This window comes from Macaca nemestrina, chromosome 1 (assembly GCF_043159975.1).
Source record: "Macaca nemestrina isolate mMacNem1 chromosome 1, mMacNem.hap1, whole genome shotgun sequence".
In the NCBI taxonomy this organism is placed as follows: Eukaryota; Metazoa; Chordata; class Mammalia; order Primates; family Cercopithecidae; genus Macaca; species Macaca nemestrina.
In genome coordinates this window covers 155,820,195-155,832,645 of record NC_092125.1, presented here as the reverse complement: position 1 = coordinate 155,832,645, position 12,451 = coordinate 155,820,195, and the positions used below count along the sequence as shown (strand labels likewise).

Here is a 12,451-nt window from a genome sequence, read left to right as displayed (position 1 = left end):
GACAACAATCTTAATCTACTAATGTATATAATTAGAAAATTGCTGGCCGGGCGCCGTGGCTCACGCTTGTAATCCCAGCACTTTGGGAGGCCGAGGCAGGTGGATCACCTGAGGTCGGGAGTTCAAGACCAGCCTGACCAACATGGAGAAACCCCGTCTCTACTAAAAATACAAAATTAGCCAGGGTGGTGGCACATGTCTGTAATCCCAGCTACTCGGGAGGCTGAGGCAGGAGAATCGCTTGAACCCGGGAGGCGGAGGTTGCGGTGAGCCGAGATCGTGCCATTGCACTCCAGCCTGGGCAAAAAGAGTGAAACTCTGTCTCAAAAAAAAAAAAAAAGGAAATTGCAATTTGGGTTATTTGCTTTTTTCCAGGATCACAACATAATTTGCTTAAAATAAAAGAGAAAATTCTGGGGAGCCCAATTTTTCAGATTACTGCATGACCATACAAAAGACATCTGATGAAATGTTTACTTCAAAAGGAGAATTAATTTCTTATATAATTAAATGACCCCAAAATTTCCTTTTCTCCTCAGGTTCTATCATTTTATGACCAATACTCACATGCAAATACTGCTAAACTATAATTCTAATTAGAAATACCCAAAGTAACAATTAAACACCCATGTCTACAAATGAAATAATATCATTTTCATGAACAAACTACTAAATTGTCACCTGAAGCTCTGCTGTGTATTTGCACTTTGACAGTTTCCTGGTTGTTTAAGTCAACTGTTTCAGATATAGAGTCTCTATCTTTATCTAATTCGCCTTCAGAATTTACTTTATTAATCTTATTGCATATCTTCTCTTTTTGCCAATCTTTTGACATTTCTGAATTGTTTTCATCATCCTGAATTAACATTGTTGTTTCATTATTATCTTCAGAAAAGCCTCTAGAGCCATTTTCATTTTCTGCTTTATCACTGTTGCTACAAGATTCACAAGACTGAAAATCTACATCTGACTGGCTCTTGTCTTCTTCCATTGTCTCCTCAGTGGTTACGGTTTGCGGATCTTCTTCTACTTCCATGACTTGCTCTTTCAATTCTTCATGAAGCAGATCCATTAAACATCGAAGGAATTCTTGAGCATCCTAATATATCAGCAACATAATGTTACCACTTCATTACATGTGTATATAGAAACATAAGGGAAAATATACAAAATATCATTATCAACTTATATATAAACATATAGCACTATATTGAGAAAATACCAGTTTGTAGAGCATAAAGCACTAGAGAAATGAAGATGCACTCACTTCCAAAAAGTTAGGTAAGTAAAGTTTTCTTTTTTTGAGATGGGGTGGCAATTCTCCCACCTCAGCCTTCTTAGTAGCTGAGACCACATGCATGAGCCATCACACCCGCTTGATACATATTTTTAAATTATTTTTAGAAATGAGGTCTCCCTATGTTACCCAGGCTGGTCTCAAGCCCCTGGGCTCAAGCAGTCCGCCTACCTTGGCCTCCTAAAGTGCTGGGATTACAGGCATGAGTCATCACACCCAGTCAGATAAAAATTTTAATAAACTAAAGATGATCCAAAGGTCAACTTCAGCTGGATGTAGGGGCTCATGCTTGTAATCCTAACATTTAGGGACACCAAGGAGGGAGGATCGTTTGAGTCAGGAGTTCAAGACCAGCGGGGGCAACATAATGAGACATTATCACTCTTTTAAAAAAAAAAAAAAAAAAAAAAAAAAAAGGCTGGATACAGTGCCTCATGACTGTAATCCAACACTTTGGGAGGCCAAGAAGGGTGGATCACCTGAGGTCAAGAGTTCAAGTCCGGCTTGACCAACATGGCGAAACCCTATCTCTACTAAAAATACAAAAATTAGCCAGGCATGGTGGCACACACTTGTAATCCCAGTTACTCCGGAGGCTGAGGCAGGAGAATCGCTTGAACCCAGGAGCTGGAGGCTGCAGTGAGCCAAGATTGCACCACTGCACTCCAGCCTGGACGACAGAGCGAGACTCTGCCTCAAAAAAAGATAAAGATAAAGGAAAGTTGAAAAAATATAAACAATAAACAAGAAAAAGGGTTACTATTCTTGGCAAAAGAAAGACACAAGGAGTGATGACCCCAAAAGATAAGTGGACCAAAAAAAAACATAATGGCATTTTCAAAATTTATTTAGATTAAAATTACAAAAGAAAAGCAATAAACTAACCTGCTGAGAATACCCCCGAAATGTTGGATTTACAGTTTTAATTCCTTGAAACAGATTAGTAGGCACAACAGATCCTGGCCTGAGCAAGAAAACATTTTTAAAGAGTAATTTTTGTTATTTTTAATTTTTATTTTAAAAATTAACAACCAATAATTCAAAGTGTTAAATAAATTGAAAATTACATTTCAAAAAAATCATTCAAAACTGCCTAATATGTTCCACAGGCACATCAGAACACCTTATCCTTGATATTTTAAGTGATATTTTACTGCTATACTCCCTCAATTAAATGATTATGCTTCACCCCATGACTTTTCAAAAATGCAAATTTCCCAAATAGTTCTAAAACAAAATTATTAACATATTACAGTAAACTGTGATCCTAATGCTAAACTTTAGAATAAATAAACATAAGCAGGAAAATATTCATATAGTATTTAGGGTCTGATTTTATCATTGTGAGAATGCCTACTTCTGAATATAAAACTCTAAAGTTCCAGTAACAGCAGCTGTACAGCAGCTTTAACATTCCAACACTATATCACCAGTCCAAATACTTCCAGACTTTCATGACACCTTCATCTGCTTCTAAAACTTCTCTGACACCTTACATTCAGCTTCAAATGTAACATGCCTGAAACAAAGCTGTCTCAAATCTGTCTGTCTTCTCCTTTTTTCTGGCTCCATAAATGGACCTGCATCCTTTAAATATTTATAATATTCATTTAAAAGTTTAATAAAGAAGAAAAGTATATTAAGTTACATACCTGCTTTTATGCCACAGCTCTGTCATTAGTTTGAGATAACTTTTACAAATGGCAGGTTTCTTATCTGTTCGTGCTAATCCTCCACAATCAAGAAAAAACTGTGTCAAAGGTGGGCTAATTTTAAAAAGAGAAAAATGTTAGAGTGGAGTCAAAGCTAATACTGATTATTTCTGGTCATTCAATTAACTGACAACACGTACATCCCTATAGCTGTCATTTCTTTCTTTGATCCCTTTTACAGCTTCACTTTCATTCCTTCATAAAGAGCTCAGTCCTTTCAAATCAGATTTGGCCCCACCATATCAAGAGTCCTCCATGCTGCCAGATACACTTTTCAGTCCCCACTCAGTAACATTTGCCACAGACGACCATGCCCTCATTCTTTTTTTTTTTTTTTTTTTTTGAGACGGAGTCTCGCTCTGTCGCCCAGGCTGGAGTGCAGTGGCCGGATCTCAGCTCACTGCAAGCTCCGCCTCCCGGGTTTACGCCATTCTCCTGTCTCAGCCTCCCGAGTAGCTGGGACTACAGGCGCCCGCCACCTCGCCCGGCTAGTTTTTTGTATTTTTAGTAGAGACGGGGTTTCACCATGTTAGCCAGGATGGTCTCGATCTCCTGACCTTGTGATCCACCCGTCTCAGCCTCCCAAAGTGCTGGGATTACAGGCTTGAGCCACCGCGCCTGGCCATGCCCTCATTCTTGAACAAATCTTCTCTGGACTATTGTATGCATTTTCCAACTTTTCCTCTTTACCTCTTAAAATTCCTTTCTCCTCTTTATTGCTCTTTTTGGCCCCAGACATGTAAATGTAAGGATTCCTCAGGACTTGATCCTATGACTTTTCCCTACATACTTTTCTTCCCTGGGCGATCTAAAATTTTCAACCATATTCTAATCATCGTCAAATTTATATAAAGTCAACCATGTCATCTAAATTTCAGATTTATATCAAATGCCCAAACTGAACAGGATAAAAATTTAACTTTCAACTGAACCTGCACTTCCTCCAGCCTTCTACATTCCATTATTTGGTACTAATATTTGTTGGTGGCTCAAGTTAGCAATTTATAAGGAAGTATAGTCTGTCATGAGTTTGATTAGCTTGAGGGAATCTCCATTAATCTATTTATAGGAAACTGACTGGGCAAAGGACCAAATTCTGACCTACATAAACCAAACCCCCTATGAAGGCAGTTAAATAACTACTAAGCCATCTCTTTGCCAAATGTAATCCTTTTTTTTTTTTTTTTCGGTAGAGACAGGGTCTCGTTAGGTTGCCCAAGCTGGTTCCAGAACTCCTGGGCTCAAGCAATCCTCCCACCTTAGCCTCCCAAAGTGCTACAGGCATGAGCCACCACACCCAGCCACCAATAGTGTAATCATATCAGCCACATCTTTTTCAATGAAATCAGAGGAATTACAAAGTAAATCCATGGAAGCAGTATTGTGCAATAATCAACAAAAGATCTACAAAAACAAACATACACATAAAAATCTCAGATTCAGAATTTTGTCCCTGCCAGGCATGGTGGGTCATGCCTGTAATTCCAATACTTTGGGAGGCCAAGGCAGGACATGACTCAAGGACAGGAGTTCAAGACCAGCCTGGGCAACACAGCAAAAATCCATCTCTACAAAACTTTTAAAACATTATCTGGGAGCAGTGGCATGCACTTGTGGTCCTAGCTACTTGGCAGGCTGAGGCAGGAAGAGCCCTTGAACCCAGGAGTTCAAGGCTGCAGTGAGCCATGATCATTCCACTGCATTCCAGCCTGGGTGACAGAGTAAGATCCTGTCTCTAACTTTAAAAAAAAAAAAAAAAAAAAAGGCCGGGCGCTGTGGCTCATGCCTGTAATCCTAGCACTTTGGGAGGCCGAAGCGGGCAAATCATGAGGTCAGGAGATCGAGACCAACCCGGCTAACATGGTGAAACCCCATCTCTACTAAAAATACAAAACTTAGCTGGGTGTGGTGGCCGGCGCCTGTAGTCCCAGCTACTCAGGAAGCTGAGCTAAGATCACATCACTGCACTCCAGCCTGGCGACAGAGCGACACTCCGTCTCCAAAAAAAAAAAAACCCAGAATTCCGCCAGTACTTACTAGCTGGTTACATTGGCAAAGTTATTTAAACTTCTGTGTCTGGTTTTCTTATCTGTATAAAAATAACAATAGCAACAACCTACAGGTCTCTTAGGATTGTGTTGTTAAACTTTGAACCTCCTCTCCCTTTCTCTACCCACATCCTATCAATCAATCATCCTCCTAAAAATGTTTATCTCCAATTCCTTCACTCTTTTCCTACCACCCTAGATGATGTAAACTACCACTACTTCTTGCCTAAATCATTATCATAGTCTCCTAGCTGGTCTTTCAAATTCCACTCTCTTCCCCCTCCAATTCACTGTCCATGTGGCAACCACAGTAATATTTTTAAAATATAGATTATTAGCTACCCTACTATACAAACACTTCAATGGTATTGTACTACTATGAGAATAAAGACCTACATCTTTAATGTGGCCTACATAACCTAGACCCTTGTCGTTCAGCCCTATGATTACTGTACCCTGTCACACAGATTTTCTTCCAGTTCCTCAAATGTGTCAAGCTCTTTCCCATCCCAAGGCTGCTTACAAGGAGCATTTTGCTAGGAATGCTCTCCCCATCCTTTCAAACAACCAGCTCATACTTATTCCTCAAGTTTCAGAGTAAATGTCTCTTCTTTTTTTTTTTTTGAGACGGAGTCTCACACTGTCACCTGGGCTGGAGTGCAATGGTGTGACTTTGGCTCACTGCAACCTCCACCTCCAGGGTTTACATGATTCTCCTGCCTCAACCTCCCAAGTAGCTGGGATTACAGGTGCACACCACCACACCTGGCTACATTTTTGTATTTTTAGTAGTGACAGGGTTTCACTATGTTGGCCAGATTGGTCTCAAACTCCTGACCTCGTGATCCACCCGCCTCAGTCTCCCAAAGTGCTGGGATTACAGGTGTGAACCACCATGCCTGGCCTAAATGTCTCTTCTTTAACGTCCGAGCGCAGTGGCCCATGCCTATAATCCCAGCACTCTGGGAGGCCGAGGCAAGCAAATCACTTGAGCCCAGGAGTTGGAAACCGGTCTGGGCAACAAGGCAAAACCCCATCTCTACAAAAAATTTAAAACTTAGCCACGTTTGGTGGCACGTGCCTGTAGTCTCAGCTACTCGGGAGGCTGAAGTAGGAGGATCACACAAACCCAGGAGGCAGAGTTGCAGTGAGCCAAAATCGCACCACTGTGCTCTAGCCTGGGCAACAGAGTGAGACCCAGCCTAAAAAAAAAAAAAAAAAAAGTCTCTTCTTCAAAGATGTGTTCTCTGATTACTTAATAAAAATTGGGTTATCTTTATTTCACAAGGTTATGAAACATAAGAAAACTGAAGGCAAAATATTTATGGAGGCAAAATATTATGTCTAAACAAAAATTAGATTATTTTGGGAAGAAGTACAAGTTTAATATCCCTAATACAAAATACAAAATCCAAAATGTTCCAAAATCCAAAACTTTTTGAATGCCAACATGATATTCAAAGGAAATGCTCATTGGAGCATTTCAAATACTGGATTTTTGGTAAGGGATGCTCAACCAGTAAGTATAATGCAAATAAATACTCCAAAATCCAGAAAAATCTGAAACACTTCTGATTCCCAGCATTTCATAAGAGGGATACTCAACCTGTAGACATATGTTCAATCTCCAATCACTACACTATAATTTAATCCAGGAGAAAGGGTAATGTCAAAGTCAGTGATTTCTGAATTTTGGTTCGGACTCAATGCACCTAAATTTAAAGGGTAATATCACCTGACTCAATGCATCCAAACTTAAGAGTAAAACCACCTGACATACCTATTTTGTAAGGCTATGATTACAAAAAAAAATCTGACTCCTTTATTAAAGGCTTTCCATCTACAGAAAAATATAAAATATTTTCATAAGATCTCTGAATTAAAAGTGATCTGAATAATTAGTTCACACTCTTCGTTTTCTAGCTGTAAGAAACAATAACTTGCTCAAAGACACACAACTACCCAGGGTTTACACAAGGACCAGCAGCCTCAAGAAACTACAGGCATACATAGAGTAACATCATTGGGACAAGAATGGGTTATGTCCCAAACCAGATTCTTGCCTGTTCTACCTTGAGAGTTAGTCAACTACTATAGTTGCATGGTTTTGTGCTCAAAAAATAACTTTAAAAATCATACAAACAAAACAAAATTAATTTCTCTATTTACCAATTAGAAAGAGCCTGCAAAGCTGCATTCATGTAACAAGTATTTCCAATATTTTTCAAACCTGTAAGACCTATTAAGAAAAAATATACATGAAGTCATCATTCAATAAAGCAAAATGACTCAATTTTAGGGGTCATTAATATGGTTCCCAAATTATATTAAGGACCACAGAAATACAATACAGCAACTTGAATAATTCAGAGAGGTCATACTTTTGGAAGCCTTACAATCACCAAAACTTTTGTTTTGTTTTGTTTTGACAGAGTCTCGCTCTGTTGCCCAGGCTGGAGTGCAGTGGCGCAATCTCGGCTCACTGCAAGCTCCGCCTCCCAGGTTCACGCCATTCTCCTGCCTCAGCCTCCTGAGTAGCTGGGACTACAGGCGTCCGCCACCACACCCAGCTAATTTTTTGTATTTTTAGTAGAGACGGGGTTTCACTGCATTAGCCAGGATGGTCTCAATCTCCCGACCTTGTGCTCTGCCTGCCTCAGCCTCCCAAAGTGCTGGGATTACAGGCGTGAGTCACGGCACCCGGCCACAATCACCAAAATTTTGAGTTTTACATAAGTTCAAGGCTTAAACAGTTCAACCTTTGAAATTTGCACAGGAAGAATAGCCTTTCCTATTAACATTTAAGACTAGATGTTTTTAAAAATCATTAATTGAGGCTTTTACATTTATTATAACTAAAGTTTAACTATTTTGAGAAATAGTTTAATGACAATGCAAAAAAACTCATGTCATGATAAATGATAAACATCCTTTTCCTTTCCGTTTCAATGTATTGCATTGAAAGTAGTATTTATGCCAGGCGCGGTGGCTCACACCTGTAATCCCAGCACTTTGGGAGGCCAAGGCAGCCAGATCACGAGGTCAGGAGATCGAGACCATCCTGACTAACAGGGTGAAACCCCATCTCTACTAAAAATACAAAAAATTTGCCGGGCGTGGTGGCGGGCACCTGTAGTCCCAGCTACTCAGGAGGCTGAGGCAGGAGAATGGCATGAACCCAGAAGGCGGAGCTTGCAGTGAGCCAAGATCGCACCATTGCACTCCACCCTGGGCAACAGAGCGAGACTCCATCTCAAAAAAAAACAAAAACAAAAAAGAAAGTAGTATTTATTAGGTTGAACCATAGGATACTGCTGACAATCTACAAAAACAGCAATTTCATATGGTTCAAGCTAATACGAAACGAAGCCATTGAATGACTTATCACTTCCATATATAGTCAAGTTCACTTTCATCAGTTTACTTTCATTATTAAAAGATGAAATAAATACTAAAAAAAAGTTATAAATGCTATTTGGATTTGGAGCAAAATGAAGAAAATTTAAAATTCTAAAAACCTCTAAAACGAGACTGAACTATCACTTATTGATAAGTATCCAGTAAAATTAATAGTGTGGGCTAAATTAATGGGTTAAAACTGGGAAATACATAAAATATTTATAAAGTAGTCACGTCAAGCTTAAATGAAAGTGTTAATTTCCAGATAATTATCTAAATATACATTCAATATACCACTAGCATCAATTATAAAACAGAAAATTTTAAGTTTATACTAAGAACAGTGGGCCTAAAAGAACATGGAAAATCCAAATAGACTGGTTCTCAATTTAGGGGAAGAAGGGAGAAGTGTATCACCTGATTCTTTTTCCAAATGTTTTCCCCTGAAAATTCTGCTAAGGGAATACTTTAATACCTAATACCTCCCCATCACTGACAATAGAAAAAGGAGTTGAGAAACACTGTTAAAACAGATCTCAAAAGGCAAGTTAAGCAAAAAGATCGTAAGGTTCAACTGCAAAAGAGTAAGTAGGATCCTAGCTTTGGTAAACTGATACCAGAGAAACCAAAAGTTTGTTTTGCAAATAAAATTTTACTAAGCCAAATTTCAAAGTCTTTTTGTTGTAATTATCAAGCCCGTTTTACCTCCACATTTTGAAACGTTTATATTATACGGTTTTCTAAAGAAACGGGCAGTGCCATACAAGGGTTACACAGGATTATTTTACCTCTTGCCCTAAGTTCATCTTCTTCGTCCACTTCTATATCCAGATCATCAAATACAGCAACCAGAGGAGTTTTTAATGTTGTATTACTGGGTATTTTAAAATCCTTGATAACAAAAAAAGAGAGCACACTTGAACAAATCCTTAAATTTTAAAAAAAGCTTTAATTGTAACATATAACATCTATACCATAAAAATTATTGAGATGTTATTTTAATAGTGGAACCATAAGAATTTGTGGTATTAGCAATTAAACTTACATTTCTGTTTTAAAGGAAATAAGGATCTACCCTAGATAATAGCAATGTCAGCCCCACTTTATTAACATACGTATTTGAGTTTAAAAGGCACTTTTTATAACTGAATTTTCTGAATTAAAACTCCACAATAACTGCAAGTATGTGACATTAAAAAGTCACATAGCTAAAAAGACCTCTGAAGGACACTATCCTACACTCTTTTCAGATCTAATTTTCTACAGGGAAAAAGGCAAAAGTTTTTCATCATAACACATTATCTGTAGACTTCTACAATCTCTCCTGATACTACTATATTTACTTTGCACACTTTTTTTTTTTTTTTCTGAAATAGAGTCTCACTCTGTTGCCAGGCTGGAGTGCAGTGGCATGATCTCGGCTCACTGCAACCTCCACCTCCCAGGTTCAAATGCTTCTCCTGCCTCAGCCTCCTGAGTAGCTGGGACTATAGGTGCATGCCACCACACCCAGCTAATTTTTGTATTTTTAGGAGACAGAGGGTTTCACCATGTTGGCTAGAATGATCTTGATCTGTTAACCTCATGATCCGTCCACCTTGGCCTCCCAAAGTGCTGGGATTACAGGTATGAGACACCACATCCGGCCTGCATGATTTTATGCATATTAAATAGTTCAAGCACTTACTTTAAAAATATTCTAATATTAATTTCCAACAATTGGCTTGATTCAGAGGTTGCAACTGATAACCTGTTACCCAAATGCTAGCAAACACTTAAAAAAAACTTTGAGCTACAGTTTAAAAAATTCAGAGATGACAAATAAAAATCAAAATTTGAAAGTTCTCTTGTAGTATCAGAAGCTTGAACTACAATGAACCAACATTCAGCAACACCCAAACAGAGAAGGAAACTGAATAGCAGCATAAATTTAGCATGTACTCTGGTTCTCCAAGTTATTATAACCTTACTTTACATCTAAAATGCAGGCATATGCACTAATTCCCAACCATTTTACTTTCCTGACATCTGTAGAGACTGGACATTTGAGTAGACTTCATACTCCCATTTTGTTTTTATAAAGTAATTGTTTTTAAAAAGATACATGCTCACTACAAAATATCTAAATGCATGCAAGTACAGAGGCTTAAAAGAAATCACTTGAAATTTTACTATCTAGAAAAAGTGTCTATTTGAAAAATCTTATTAATATTTGTATGGCTTCCAATATTTCACTATTTTGCAAATATCCTGTGGTAAACTGGATTCAAACAGCATATAAGTTTTAGTCTACTAAATAAATCTATCTGAACAACTTTTTTCTTCTGAATAATTTCTTCAACAATGGGATCATAAGGAAGTTGCATGAAATTAAGTTTATGCCTTTTACGTGTTAACATATTTACAAGTCATCAGAAAATTATTAACAAGCCATCAGGAAAGTATCAGTATACTTTTTCTATCAGATTCAACATTAATTAAAGTTTGTAATCTTGATCTTTTCTGGTAGAAATGGCAACAGACAGCTTATTTAACTTACTTCTCTAGTAAGTGATGCTGGTAATTTTGCCTTTATAGATTATTAGTTTCTTGTATGATTAAACTTTGGTCATAACATTATACTTTTTTCTTTTTTTTAATTTTTTCTACTTATTACCATTCAGATAACTTCAGTGGGACAAACTTTTGTTAATAATGTAAGAGGATTCAATAAAACTGCCATTTTCATACTACCTGGACTTCTGAAAAAGACTAAACATGTTTGTGAATGATAAATAGGTATAAGCGGGAGAAATAGTAATGGTTATAATTAACTAAAGCCATTCAACTGAGAAATTGAAAATGCAATAAATTACTCTTTGACTAAAATCTAGCCACCTTAAGTTATATCATGTGTAAGGCAAGCAAATTTATTATCACAAATGTCTACCATAAGAATGTGATACAAACATACAACAGAAAAACCTGAGAGTTGGTATCAGTGAACAAATACAGAAATATGTGATTTCTATAATCCACATGAGGAAAAAAACTCGCTCTTCATCAAATCTGATCAAATTCTGATCAAACGATGATCAGAGTAAGAGGCCAACTATTTTAAGTTAATTTCCTTTTCCCTATTTTTCTATGAGTTAAAAATTCTGAAAATTAAGTGATAAATTCTGTGAGGAAACCTGTACATTTTCTAAGTCTCTTGATCCAAAAGGAGAAAAACCTTTTTTTTTTTTTTCAGATGGAGTCTCGCTCTGTCACCTAGGCTGGAGTACAGTGGCGCAGTCTCGGCTCACTGCCAGCTCCGCCTCCCAGGTTCATGCCATTCTCTTGCCTCAGCCTCCCAAGTAGCTAGGACTACAGGCGCCCGCCTCCACGCCCGGCTAATGTTTTGTATTTTTAGTAGAAACAGGGTTTCACCATGTTAGCCAGGATGGTCTCGATCTCCTGACCTCGTGATCTGGCTGCCTAAGGCTCCCAAAGTGCTGGGATCACAGGCGTGAGCCACTGCGCCCAGCCCAAAGGGAGAAAAATCTTTAACCAAAGACTGATGCTAAGCTTCATTATATTCTACTTTGTTTTCAATAATAAGTAAAATGTTCACAGTAATAAAAAGGGGATGGAAGGGAGGACAGAATGAGGAAGAGAGCTGAATTAGTAACTGTCATTCCCTATCAAAGAAGGCCTACCACCTTTCTTGGAATCAGATTTACCAGAAAAAGATAAAGACTACTTCAGTCATTAAAAAAAAAAAAACTTTAAAAATTCATTAGGGGCTTTTCCATCTTCAGACAGGTAGGCTTCAATCTCACCCTAATCTATCACTCTAAGTAACACAAGAAAGGGGAGCATGAGAACTTTATTTGAGAGAAAAAAGGCACATTACAGAAATTTTCAAAGTACAGGTTAGGCAGTATTCCTTTTTAAAATTTTAGCTACATAACAAATTCTGAAAGTATTACCTGAATGTTTTACAGCTTAACTAAGTGGATCTAGATTATTAC

The 12,451-nt window shown here is 37.9% G+C and overlaps 1 protein-coding gene across 3 annotated transcripts in view; it reads right to left on the bottom strand.

Moving 5' to 3' along the window:
• The window catches only part of LOC105482678 (ubiquitin specific peptidase 33), a 71,557-nt gene that overhangs the window by 33,218 nt on the left and 25,888 nt on the right, over positions 1–12,451 (bottom strand). For all 3 annotated transcript variants that reach the window (XM_011742896.3, XM_011742897.2, XM_011742898.2), the window contains 5 exons: positions 9,245–9,347; positions 7,227–7,296; positions 2,950–3,063; positions 2,183–2,261; positions 682–1,099 (listed from right to left, as the gene is read on the bottom strand). In XM_011742896.3, coding sequence (XP_011741198.2) covers positions 682–1,099; positions 2,183–2,261; positions 2,950–3,063; positions 7,227–7,296; positions 9,245–9,347 — 784 coding nt within the window. The remainder of the gene's footprint in view (positions 1–681; positions 1,100–2,182; positions 2,262–2,949; positions 3,064–7,226; positions 7,297–9,244; positions 9,348–12,451) is intronic.